At 30.7% G+C, this 14,477-nt stretch overlaps 1 protein-coding gene across 1 annotated transcript; it reads right to left on the bottom strand.

Moving 5' to 3' along the window:
- Positions 1 to 13,370: 13,370 nt before the first annotated feature.
- On the bottom strand, positions 13,371 to 14,477 carry LOC136091731 (homeobox protein 9-like). The gene has a single exon (XM_065819438.1). The coding sequence runs from the start codon at positions 14,475 to 14,477 to the stop codon at positions 13,371 to 13,373; it is 1,107 nt and encodes a 368-aa protein (XP_065675510.1).

Below are 14,477 nucleotides of genomic sequence, written 5' to 3'. Positions count from 1 at the left end.
CTTTTTTGAGTACCCTTCACCGCCCTAAAAGTAGCTACGTTTTTAATCCTTAGCCAACACTTTATGATATTTTTTTCACATTAGTGTCTCCGTATTTTTTTAATTGACCCCTGACCTCCATCTCATATACGCTTTTTGCAGACCCCTCTACCCCATCCGCGCAAACGTACTTCATGGACGATCCTTAACGTCCCGGGTTTTTCTGCAGAATATTGTAAATTAAAGCTAAATTTTAAATCTTAATTTAAACTTCTATAATTATACATAAATAAACCTAATATATATATAATTTACATTTTACAAAATTTTAAAAAAGTTACATTAAATGAATAAAAAATTGCATAAAAATTTTAAAATATAATTAAATTATATATTTTTCTCAATATTTTGCTTTTATACTTGGATCAGTGTCGGCAGTTATAAAGAAAACCTTCCACCTATAAACAAACCACTAGTGTTGTTTTTGACGTCGACTAAATTGACAAAAAGTCAACTAGTCGAAAGTCAAAAAAAATACAAAGCATGTTACCAATAACAACCTAATTAAACATTCGGTTACGTATTTCATTAATTTTTTTTATGTTTAAGCTATGCTTGCGATTTTCATATATACATACGGGGTCGTTCCAAACTGGCTCGGTACCCTGGGTCAAAATTAAATTGCAAAGCTCCAAAATCAAGATGTTATCTATACAATAACATAGTAAATATGATTGGATAAACTTTTTAATATTTAGCCAGAGAACCCCTGCGCTCATTTTTTTTTTCTTCATAATTTTTAAATGATGTTATCTTGAAAAATAAAAAACGAATATAAATTACTTTATTATTTTTATTAAGATTTGTTTTGAAAATAAAATTTATTCCCATTATTCGACTAATTCAACTTTTAGTTAATTTCAAAAATGTATTAGTAGATTTAATAGTATTTAGAAAATATATTAGTCGATTTAGCCGACAGTTGAATTATTTAATAGTCGTATCAACACTACAAACCGCTGATTAAAAAACTGACAAAATTGATCGAGCTATTAAAAACAAAAACTTAATGTATTTTTACTATCTCTAGAAACATGTTTTTTTTCAAGTTATCTAAATTATGCATATCTTGATTTATATTTAAATTAAAAATTAACAAGTAACTAACAAATTTTTTTTAGCACTATTAACTGATTTTTTTCAACCCATTAAGAATCATTTTATTGTTTTAAATGTTTATAGTTTATAGAGGTTGTATTTATATAAGTTTTATTCTTACATTGCAGGTACGGATCTAGTACTTTTTGGAATTTGAGATAACTAACTTCTTGAGGTGGAGCAAACTCCAAACACATTTATATGTTTATACTTATGACAAATAAGGATGCTTTGCAAAAAATTGCGATGATTGGAGCTTGGGAACAAAAAAGCCCCAAAAATTTTTCCCCCTGCCCCAAACGTGAGAGCAACAAGTTGATAAAATATTTTTTGTACTATTTTTAACTAGACTTATATTCATCGATAAATTTTAAATATCATAGTAAAATGTTTTAGTGTTCAAAAATTATGACCATGTAAAGTTTAAACTTCCCTCAATTTGAGGAGTTGCAATTTTATATGGTTATGATTGTTGAACGCTGAGAAATTATTCTATGAAACTTAAAATTTCTTGATGAAAATAAGTCTATTTAAAAATAGTACAAAAAATGTTTTATCAAATTGATGCTCTCATGTTTGGGGCTGGGGGGAAAAAATTTGGAGTTTTTTTTGTTCCCAGAATCCGATAATCGCAATTTTTGGCAAAACATCTTTATTTGACATAAGTATAAACATATAAAAGTTAGGAGTTAGCTCCATGTTTGGAAGTTAGATATCTCGAAGACCAAAAAATGCTGGATCTGCTCCTGCATTGGTTTATTAAAATATATAAATAACAAAAATATGACAAAATTATAAAAGTTTTTTCTTTTACGTACAATTACAACTTAATATAAAAATAGTAAAAGTTTTAAATAAATTTTATATAAATAATAAAGATAATAAATTTTAAATAAATAATAAAGATAATAAATTTTAAATAAGGTATAGAGTGGGAAAGAGGTATGGATTATAGGGCATAAGGGTCATCTTGTGCAAGTAAATCTCGAAAACTACTTGTCGCACAAAAACAACAACACATCTAATGGTCGAAAGGTAGGGGAATAAAATGGTAACACAATGCACAACAAATGGCTGTATAAAAATGCACTAGAAAAAGTGAGATTCACTGGCACTTTTTAAACTTTTGATCAAAAAAGTATATAGGGGATATTACTGGGCAAGATGGCGAATTAATATTACCGTTCTATTTATAACTTAACTTATGTGTCACTTTGATAGTTGGGGTAAGTTAAGCATTATGTGTCACTTTTTTTTTGTAAGTTAAGCAATTTGGAAAACAAAAACACAAAAAACTGTGCTGTATAACACTTCTTGGTAGTATAAACAATTAAACAAAAATTTGAAGATCCAATAATCATGTTATTTAAATATTTAACATTTTTTCTTCCTTTTTAAATAACTTTATACCTTACTTGCGTCATTAAAAAATTTTACAGACAGGTTCGGTGTTAACGATGCCATTGTTGGAGATTTATCCATATTCCACATTATGCATATCATTTGATTGTTTATTGCTCGACTCGCGCCGAACTGCTTGTCTCACACAACTTGGCCTACACAGCTTGTCGACTTAAACTTTAGGGAATACTTTTTGAAACAAATATTAAAAAGATTTTTTTTCTCAAAAAAAAACATTTTTTAGCAGGTTAAATTATCTTTTTAGACAGTGAAATTTTTAGATGTCCAGTAAAAAGGTGCTAGGTGAAAAGGTGCTCTCCGTACTCCCTTATCTACGCCTTCTTATATTAATGACCACTAAGTACAAATCAAAATCACATTTAAAAAGTATTAATAGCTTTCTAATGAAACTTTTGAATATTAGGATTTTTAGTCTAGAATTCCATCGGACTGTTATTACTTAAAATGTTTCGATTAACAAGAGAATTGTTATAATTCATTTCATGGAAGCTGATGTTAGTTATATAGAATGTGTGATGGCACATGCATTTGCTAGATATTACAGATCTTGCATATTATTAGTTTTCTTATACTTTTGAACGTTTAAATTCAAGTTTATAAAAATGTTCTCAATCAGTAAGCAAAATTAAAAACAAGAAGTTTTGTAAAACAATTTTGTTAAGGAAATTACAAAAATTAAAGCTCTCTTATAATAATCTATTTTTTGAATATACACAAAATTAGTAAATTTATTTAGTTGGTATAACGGGTGATGCGGAAGTTATCGGACAAAAAAAAAACGTCAATAACTTATTTATAAATAAAAAAACAAACTACTATTATATTTTTTTTAAATAAAGCATTTATCTTTTAATAAAAATATATTGTTTTTTATATGAAAAAAAACACCACCATCTGCAATTGATCTCAATTTTGCTCTGACGCCTTTCATATGCGACTTTAAAAAGTTTAAATCAATTTCTGGTAGTTTTAGTTTAATGCGATCAATCAAAACTTGATCTGTTTAAGCTTCCCAATCTCCCTCGTAAACCTTTTGTGCCAAATGTCCCCAAATATTTTCAATTGGTCGTGCTTGAGGTACATTTGGGGGATTGGATTCTTTATCAACGTAATAGACATATTGGTCCATCCAATTTAGAGAATCTTTAGAATAATGAGAACTTGCAAAATCTGGCCAAAATAAATAGTTAAAGTCTCCATGATACTTGTGAATAAATGGAAGAAGTCGTTTTTCTAAACATTCATTAATATAGATTGATGAATTGATAGCTACAGCCTTGGAAGTGCGAAACAATGGCTCGGACATACCACGGTCAGATATGGCTATCCACATTAAAAATTTTTTTGGAAATTTCTCTTTTCCTATAAAACGAACACTTTCTGGGCATGTCTTTTTGTTGTTTGTGTAGTATCCAGAATTTCCAGGCATGTTGTCCCCTGCAAAACAAAAGTATTTTTCGTCATCGATGACTAGAAGCGATTTTGTGTTATAGAGTTGGTTAACTAGTTTCCTGCCTCTTTTCTTTGCCTTTATTTGTTGTTCTATAGTGTATTTTGGAGTCTTTTCACGTTTTTATATTTAATATTCATTTTTTTTAACTGACGACCAACTGTCGATTGATTTACACCGAATTTAATACCTATTTTACTCTGACTGACCCCTTTTCGATTGTTGACAAGTCTCGTTAATTCGGCCTTCTTTTCTCTAGTCCAGGATGTCGGACGACCAGGGTGCTTTCTATCAGAAAACGATTTAACAGTTTCAAGTCTTTTTAGGTTATCATATATTGTGCTTCGAGCAAATCCTTCCTTTTCAAAATGATTTACGATTTTTTTTTTTTTATATTAGGTTTATTTACAAAAAACATTTTTAGTCGCTTTCGAAAAGATTCTCGTTCAGCTGCATTTAACCTCATTTTAAATAATTGTGTTTCAAATAATAAAGTTTATATTTTATAGAACGTTTATGCCTACACATAAAACCACAAAAACTAATTATTATGCTCAAATAATGAAATTAGGATTTGTCCGATAACTTCCGCATCACCCGTTACATTCTAATATAATTAAATTACGTCAAATCTAGTTCAACCCACTTACCTACATAAAATTTTGTTAATTATTCAAAGAAACCATATTCACCAACCTCAAACGTGACGTCAATGTGCAATGAATTAATTTATCTAAAGATGAATTGTTTAAATTAATAAATAAAGAATAATATTTTTATTATATTATACATTAAAATGGTTTTTAATTAACATTTTTTTTAATTAATGTTTTCCAACCCCTAAATGTGTTCTATGTAATAAAATTACTCTGAAATTCTAAAATTAGTTTAAACACGTTACTTTTAAATAGGTTGACGGCCCTCTATTTATAATTGAAAATCTTAATGTAAAAAAAAAAAATTTCTTTTGATTAAGGGCCCTTTAAATGTTAAAACGTCGAGAGCAACCTCTAAAAATAACTTTCTTTTGTACATAACTGTTTACTATGACTTTTAAATGTGTTTATAGATTAGTTACAAACACACACCCTCACAATCATCATTTTATTAAATATGGCAATAAACTTAAAAATGCTTTACTATCTTTTGTTAGCCCACAATGCAACGCACAACGTTTCTTTCAATATGCCACCCAACTAGCAGTTATCGATGTTGTTTATCGTGACTTATAAAGTGGTGTAGGCTAAAAATATGAATTTAAATTCACTGACCAAATAAGATATATTCGGTCAGTGAATTGCAAACTATTTTTAAATACATTAAAGCATTTCATACATACAGTATTTTCGTTAGCCCACAATGATTTGAAAACTATTTTAAAATACATTAAAAAATTTAATACATCTTGTCTTTTGTTAGCCCACAATGCTACGCAAAACGCTTCCTTCAATAAGCCATCCAACTAGCGGTTATTGCTGTTGTTTATCATGACTTACAAAGTAGTATAGACTAAAAATATAAAACTAAATTCACTAACCAAATAAGATACATTCGATCAGTGAAGTGTAAACTGTTTTTAAATACATTAAAACATTTCATACATGCAGTAATTTTGTACATCAATATTTATTCAGATTACAAATGATGTGTCGAACTTATCGAAAAGACGTGTCGGTCTTATCAATATGATGTCGAACTTACCATTCATTATTAAAGTTTGTAAATCATTATAATAGCATACAATAAATGTTTTTTGTATTAAAGAAAATTTATAAAAGTTTTCAATAGATGTATCAAACTAAATAAATATAGTTTAATACATTGTATAGAGGCTCTATAGTGGCTGGAGGAAGAAATAATTTGGACTTATCACCGAGTTCTTTTTTTATAAAGCCGTGATTTATAAATATTGTATTATATTGACGTAAATATATAAATTAATATGTAACATTGCTTTAGATAAAAGTTGGTATACAGATAATGTTGGTATACAGAATAACAGTAAAATTTTCAGTTGCGAAAAATAACGTCAACTGCAATAACAAAAAACAATTACAGTTGACTCTCGATATCTTGAATACTCATAATCTCAAACTTTTGTGCATCTCGAGCTTTATTTCCGGCCCCTTGCGCACTCGTTTGAGCCAAAATCCTCTCGTTATCTCGAACTCTTGGTACCTCGAACTTTTCTCCCGAAATGAAATTTTTTTCCTCTGAAAGTTCGAGAAATGGAGAGTCAACTGTAAGTATCAGTAATGAATGAATAATTATTAGTGATGAATGAATAAAAACTCTTAGAGGTGATATAATTCCTAACCTTTCTTTATATTTAATGCGATTATAACACATATTTTTTTATTTCGTTGATTAATTCTTTATTTGAGATAAACTTTATTTGAAAAAAGCACTTAAAATAGAGCTTAGTATAATCCATGAGTTAGACGAACCATTTAGATTTGTTTTTTAAATAGATTTAGAGAAATTTTTTTATTTTCAATATCTAAAAATACGTTCGGTAAGTATGACTCACAATGCTTAATTGACAGTTTAAAGTTATATTTTAGAACAACAAAATTGTTCTCTGAGAACTTTGTGTATTAAGTTAGGATTTGTAAATAAAAATAAATATAAAACCTAATAATATATATAGTCAATTATGTACCCTAAAATAGAGCACCGAGTAAGTCGAGTGTTTAAATGTTTCTTTTGAATCGTAGCATATAAGTTGCTTTCTATGAACAGTAGGGTATTTCATATTTTATCAAATTTTGAAATTGAACTCGCGAATTGATTTATAAATTGACCATTTATATGAAAATAAGTTTGAGCAAAAATTTATATATATAATTTTTAGGGTCTCCGCCAGTTCGATTTCGGGCAAAAATGTTGGATGTTTTAAACGCCTGGGGGGCTTAAGATTTATCCTATAAAATTTTTTATTCTTTTAAATAATATATGATGGATTGAATATTAATTACATAAAAGAAGCATGTTGAAAAAATTAAGAAATTATTTTACAGAATCTTCTAAAATTGGTTAAAAAAACATTTTTCTTCACAAAAAACTATTTTATAACTCGGTGGCGTATTTTATAACTCGGAGGCGTATCTTAATTTTTTCAACATGCTCCTTTTATGTAATTAATATTCAATTCAACATACATTATTTAAAAGAATAAAAAACTTAATAGGATATATTTTAAGGTCCCCACCAGGCGTTTAAAACACCCAACATTTTTACCCAAAATTGAACCGGTGGGGACCCTAAAAGTTATATACATATATATATATATATATATATATATATATATATATATATATATATATATATATATATATATATATATATATATATATATATATATATATATATATATATATATATATTGCTCAAACTTATTTTCATATGAATGGTCAATTTATAAATCGATTCGCGAGTTTAATTTCAAAAATTGATAAAATATGAAACACTCTAATGTACAGTCTTTAAACTAAGGGCGCCAAGAGCTTTTATGACGCCCGAGGCATAGCAGCAATTAGGCGCCCTTATAAGTTTGCATATTTCCATTGAAATTAAAAACATGTACAGTTATACAAATTAATGATCGTGTTTTTATTTCCAACTATTTATCTATATTTTTAGGAATCAATTCAGGATTAAATAACACTTATGCACACGTTTAATTAAATTTAATTAAAATTAATTTTAAAGAACCTGTCTATTAAACCTAATCATTGAATAATAATAATAATTTTTGCTTATAAAAAAGAAAACACTTTTTCCTTGCTTTTTTACAAGCAAAAATTATTATTATTTGTCAACTTAGGATAGAAATGTATCCAATTTATTTTCAACTTGAGTGTCCGATAAACGCTCTTGTTCTATAGTGGCTTTGTAATCTTTTATTTAATCAATTTTAGTTTACTTAAAAGTTGTTCACCTTCAGTGACAGATACTGGCATTGTGTTAAAAATTAGTATGCATATAGATTTACTTTGCATATAGATTGGAAAATAAGTTGTAAACCGTGATATATCGTGATCTTTTTGCAATTTGTTTAGTTGGAACCCGAGCTGAACGTCTGGTTTCCGAAAAGTTATAAACCTTCCATCCAGCGAAACTGCATCAACTACATCCTGCGCTAATTTATTCCAACGGTTTGCAACACGGTTAGGAACAACGTGCTGACGTTCTTGATAACCTTTGATTCGTTAGAGTTTCAAATATTTTTCTTAAAATCTATGCTGAGTTTGATGAGAAAGACTGTAGTTGTAGAATATAAAAATTAATCTATTATAAATGATGAGCAACTTTGTTTGGTAGTTCGAAATGGGATGCCAGGCTTGTACTCAAAACTCTGGATGGAGTTTAATGGACAGGAAGTTAAAACTAGGTTGCGTCATTTACCAAAAATATTAGCCATAGTGTTGATATTGTTAGTTAGTTTTTTCGACAACCAACTTGCATTACTTTGCACTTCTCCACGTTAAATTTACGATTCAGTTGTAGGACAAATATAGAGCGCTGTCGGTATCCGCTTGTAGTTTTTTATAATACGAAGAAAACTGATTAACATTAATAACTCTTATTACCTTGCAATCATTGGCGTATTACTTGGTTTGGTTATAAATGCAGTCTGGTAAGTTATTGACAATGAACAAAATAGTAGTAATTCAAGAAGTGATCTTTGAAAGAACGTCACTACTCTTTTTTTCCGATCGGACGTTTATTCTCCAATTACTACTTATTGATCTCTATCAGCTAACCAACCAGTAATTCAGTTAGCCTCAAGTGTCATAGACATGATTCTTATGAAGAAGCCTTGTGTGAAACTATGTTAAATGCGTTAGCAAAGTTGGTAAATTTTTTGTCAACCAGGTATCAAAAATAAACTGACCCCATTAGATTGTGACGAGGTTCAATCAGGTTTGTTGAGACTTTGAAATTAGATTGTATACAGTATTTCATGATCTTATCTATTGATAGAGGCAAAGGCAGTTTTTCGTTCCAATGAGTTTTGATCCAATTATAAAAAAAGCGCGCGATTTAAAAAAAAAAAAATTACAAATAAAAAAATAATGTCAAGTGTTTTTTAACAAAGTTTGTATATTCTTTTTATCATTTCAAGTATTAACATAGTTGGTATAATCCATATTTTCTTTTTTTATTTGATCAAAAGATGTGAATTCTTTAAATAATTTACGAAATGTCGTAAAATGATGATACATGTCAATTTACTCTTTAAGACTAGTTTTCTTTTTCATTGCTTCTTCTGTTAAAAATGTCAATACTTCACAAGTTAACGAAAATACATTTGGACATAAGCAAGATAATCTAAAAATAATCTTTTAATAATCTTAAAAAAAAAAAAATAATCTAATAATAATTTTTAATAATCTAAAAAAAAAAAAAATCTTTTTTAATAAAAAATTAATAAAAAGTTTACCTAGATTTATAGAAAATGTTTACCGAGATTCTTGAAAATGAATAATGTTTGGGAAACAAGACCAAAGTATTACCTAAGTTTTACCACTGCCACACTTTATGTTGATTCAAATTGTTGTAACCGTTTATTGTTTCCATTTAATAAGACAAGTAAAATCGCGCGCTTTTATAAGAGGACGAAAACTTTGTCAGGTCAGGTTATCCTGCTACTGATAACATGTAACCCAGTACAATCTGCTTCATACCTTGCTGCCTTTTAAGATACGCCTTTTTAGGCAAAGGCTAGGAGATGCCAACTCCGACTTAAAACATCCCCTGTCTTGGGGCTCTTGGTTGAGTAAAGGCTAGAGATGGTGTCTCGATAAAAATGCTCATCTTGGGCAGATGTTAAACGCATCCGGCTACTGTCTTGTACAAGGCCTCCTAGGCAAAGACTTAAGGGGTAAACAGACGCTATCTGTTGACCAGCTTCGCACCCCTTCTTCATCTATTAGGCTGGCGCAGATGTATTTTTAATACATTGTTTCCAGTTTAGGATGTTGAATGCTGGATCTTCTTGATTCAATGCATGGGTTTTGCTTGTGTCTCTGTTTTCATGACTAAACAATCATTCTTTTATCTCCTAATGAGGGTACAGCTCTAAAACTCAGTTTTATGGTTTTGAGGCCGGCTGGTAGTTAGGTTTCCCGAACTCTGTGGTAGCTCTCAAAGAGGCTGATTCCATCAACAGCTGAAAAATATCAAAGTATTAACAGTGCATGTTACGCATGGATGGTGTCCCTGTTTGTACTTTCGGTGTGAATTACGGAGGCCACATTTGGAGCCCTTTGTTACGGCTTAGGGTTTATTAGTAGTAGTAATGAGGCAATTGCTTGGGCTATTAAACAGTGTTCTGAGTACTATCTATGCTTTGAGTCAAGTTCTTCTATCTAATTTTAAAATGAATAAAGTACCAAAAACTATAAAACACAATAAACCATCATCATCACCAAGTTCTCTAAACCTATCATTCACTAATATTCGTGGTCTTCGAAGTAACTTTTCTTCTGTTGAGTCTTATCTCTTGCAAAGTTCACCAGACCTACTCGCTCTTTGCGAGACTAATTTGAGTTCAGCTGTCTCGTCTTGCGATCTTAGTGTTGATGGTTATCTTCCTTTAATTCGTAACTCCAATAGTCACATGCTTGGCCTGGGCATTTACATTCGTAAGAATTCACCCATTTTTCGTGAAACTAGATTTGAATCCACAGACTATTCTTTCATGTGCTTTCGTTTAGCACCACTTCACTCTATTGCCTTTTTATTTGTTCTATATCGCTCTCCTTCATCTCAAGATTGCACTCTTTTTGATGTTATTTCTGATTATATTGACCAAGCCCTCTCAACTTTCCAAATCGCTTTCATGACAACCCGAATCATTTACCTTCTCTACTCGACTTATGTCTTGTTTCTAATCCTAGTCGGTGCTCAGTTTCTCCACATTCACTCTTAGGTGCTTCTGATCACAGTTTTATCTCTCTAAAACTAATATCTCATTCTTCTTCATCACCTAAATCTCCCTATTATTTTACCTCTTACAACAACAGTAAAGCTGACTGGGATTCTTTCCGTGATTTTTTTCATGATGGCCCTTGGGTAGAAATCTTTTGTCTTCATGTCGACAAGTGCGCATCTTACATAACTTTGTGGATTCAGGCTGGCATAGAATTTTTTGTTCCCTCTCGACGATTCCAAGTCAAGCCTCACTCTTCTCCATGGTTTTCCTCACACTGTGCTGCTGCGATTGCCAATCGAAACCGTTGCTTCCATATTTATCAGCAAAACAATTCTCCGGAAAACAGACGTCTGTTTATTACTGCTAGAAACCATTGTAAAAAGGTTTTGTCTAACGCCAAAGCCCGCTATTCTCAGGTCATAAAATCTTGTATCTCATCTCAAAAGTTAGGCTCTCGTGACTTCTGGAGAATCTTTAATAGTATCAATAATAAGGGCAAATCTTTAATTCCACCTCTCTTGTATGGTTCAGACTTTGTCACCTCACCTAAAGACAAAGCTGAATTGTTTGCTAAAAACTTTTCATAAATATCATCTCTTGATTCCACTAGTTGCGTTCTACCTGATATTGCCAACAAACAGGTTGATCCATTGCTTGACATTCGTATCACTCCAGCTTCTGTATCTAAAGTGATTTTTTGCCTAGACTCTTTTTCAGCGTGTGGCCCGGACAAAATACCTGTTATTATCTTCCAGAAGTGTTCTCCGGAGCTGTCGTCTATACTCTCAAAACTATTTAACAAGTGCTTATTTTCCAGCCTGCTGGAAAGCGGCATCCGTTATCCCTATCTTCAAAAATTCTGGAGAGCGATCTGATTCGTCTAACTGCCGACCCATTAGTCTTCTTCCTATCATAAGCAAGGTTTTTGAATCTTTAATTAACAAACACTTAATTTCTCATCTTGAATCTAATAACTTACTTTCTGACCATCAATATGGATTTCGATCTTCTCGTTCTACAGCTGATTTGCTAACAGTAATAACTGATAAGTTTTATCGTGCATTAGATAAAGGTGGAGAGGTTAAGGCCATTGCTCTTGACATTTCAAAACCTTTTGATAAAGTTTGGCATGCTGATCTTCTCCATAAGCTTTCTTCTTTATGTGTATCTGGCAACATCTTTAAGATTATTGAATCTTTCCTCTCCAATCGTAGCATAAAAGTTGCCCTCGATGGACAACACTCTTCTTCTTATTCTGTAACTTCAGGGGTTCCTCAAGGTTCTATCCTTGGCCCTATACTCTTTTTAATTTGCATCAACGATCTTCCAGATATTCTCACATCTAAGGTGGCATTGTTTGCTGATGATACCACCATTTATTCTTGTCGTGATAAGAAACCAACACTCTCTGATTGCTTGGAGGGAGTATTTGAGCTTGAAAAGGATCTCACTTCTGCTACAGCATGAGGCTCACAATGGCTGGTGAACTTCAATTCAGATAAAACTCAATTTTTTTCAGCCAATCGTTATCGCAATAATTTAGATCTTCCTATATTTATGAATGGTGATGTTTTCGATGAGTCACCTACTCTTTATCTTCTTGGATTAACTCTTACTTCCAATCTTTCTTGGAAACCATATATCAAATCAGTTGCAAAATTAGCATGTGCTAAGGTTGCATCTCTTTATCGAGCTCGTCACTTTCTTACTTCGGATTCTATTCTCTATCTCTATAAATCTCAAATCCGGCCTCGTATGGAATACTGTTGCCATATCTGGGGCGGATCTTCTAATGATCCGCCCCAGATATGGTAACAGTATAACTTTTAGACAAGGTGAAAAAGCGCATTGTAAACATAGTTGGACCTGCTCTTGCAACCAACCTCCAACCATTATCACATCGTCGTAATGTTGCTTCTCTTTCTCTTTTCTACAAATACTATAATGACCACTGCTCTAAAGAGCTAGCGTCTCTTGTCCCATCTACTAAAATTCATTCTCGTGTTACTCGTTATTCAATTAAGTCTCATCCTTTATTTGTGACTGTTCCTAAGTGCTCCAAAAACGCTTATTTGTCTAGTGTTTTTCCTCGAACATCGGCTCTTTGGAATTCGCTTCCTTCATCTTGTTTTCCTGATTCGTATAATTTGCAATCCTTTAAGTTGTCCGTCAATCGTTATCTTGCTCTACAATCTTCATCTTTTCTCTTTCAGTAACTTCTAACTTTAATTAGTGGCTGCTTGCAGCCTTGTTGGAAGCGAAGATGTTTAAAAAGAAAAAAAAACAAAAAAAAACTCATTGGAACGAAAAACTGTCTTTGCCTCATCATCACTTATCTAATAATCTTTTTTTCCAAAAATAACCTGCAAAGTTTAATAATAATAATAGTTAATGCTGATGAGATAAAGTGCCAGGCAATATTTATGACAGCCGGTAATTACGAGGATTGATTATTTTAGTGACATTGTTTGCTTTTTTTATTTGATTTTTTGTATTTTTTACATTTCCAACCGCTTTTGTAGTAAGAGAACTTGAAGTCGAAACAACACCATTTGATGAAAGATTTTTATACTTTAAAAAGTCTGACTGATAATTTTTTCTGACTGAGACGAGTTGATTTGTTACATTTTCAAAATTATTTATTGAATTACGCATTGTTTTATTATTGTTTGAGTTTGAGGATACAGCTAATTCAGGAATATTATATTTTTTAAAATTTAAATATTTAATGTTTAATTGACGGCGAACATCTGCTAAGTCATTATTTAAACGGTCTTTAATCTCTTTACTTTTACTATCAATAATTTTAATACTATATTCTTGTTGCCGGAAGGCATTAATGGTTTCAGCTTTTGGTGAATTAATTGAGTTTTGGTTTAATGGGCTATTAAAATCAAAATCGTTTAAAAAGATTAAGTTTTGATTTAATTTTAAATCAGTCACGGTTGATTTGACTTCTAGCTTATCGATTAAAACGGCAATAATTTTCCTGAACTCCGATAACTCCTCTTTTAGAAATAAAGTTTCATCTTTTAAAATTGAAAGACTAATTTCACTGCTTTTTAAGTTTTTTAATTCGTAATTCAAAATTTTAATTTCAGATTCTAAGGTTTTAACTTTTTTGTGATTAATTATACAAAGATCAGGTTCTAATTTTGTTTCAGGAACTATAAGTAGTTTATACGACTCCTTACCATTTTTTATTGAGCAACTTAAAAGATTTTTTGATACAAGTAAATTAAGAAACTCACTTACATGTAATTTTTCAAGCCGATTTTCAAAATGTTTCAATACTTCTTCGTAAATACTTTCCGTATCTGCTCTTTTTTTTCTTTTATGGATGTTGTTTATGGCATTCATAAAGATTTTTGAGTGTTCCATTCTCAAGTTTACTTGTGGTTCGGCGAAATCTAGTAAAAAGCTTTCAAAATCATTTAGGTAACTAATAGTCTCTGTTTGATTTGCATTATTGTTGTTCTTAGTTTTACTTTCTTGTAATAATAGATCCTCCGTAAATTTAGCTGCCAT

The sequence above is a fragment of the Hydra vulgaris genome, chromosome 15, assembly GCF_038396675.1.
Source record: "Hydra vulgaris chromosome 15, alternate assembly HydraT2T_AEP".
Lineage (NCBI taxonomy): Eukaryota > Metazoa > Cnidaria > Hydrozoa > Anthoathecata > Hydridae > Hydra > Hydra vulgaris.
This window is presented reverse-complemented; position numbering and strand designations above follow the sequence as displayed.

Excerpts from the sequence above, each read along its gene's own strand:
- LOC136091731 (XM_065819438.1), bottom strand. The coding sequence starts at position 14,477 with ATGGCAGCTAAATTTACGGAGGATCTATTATTACAAGAAAGTAAAACT.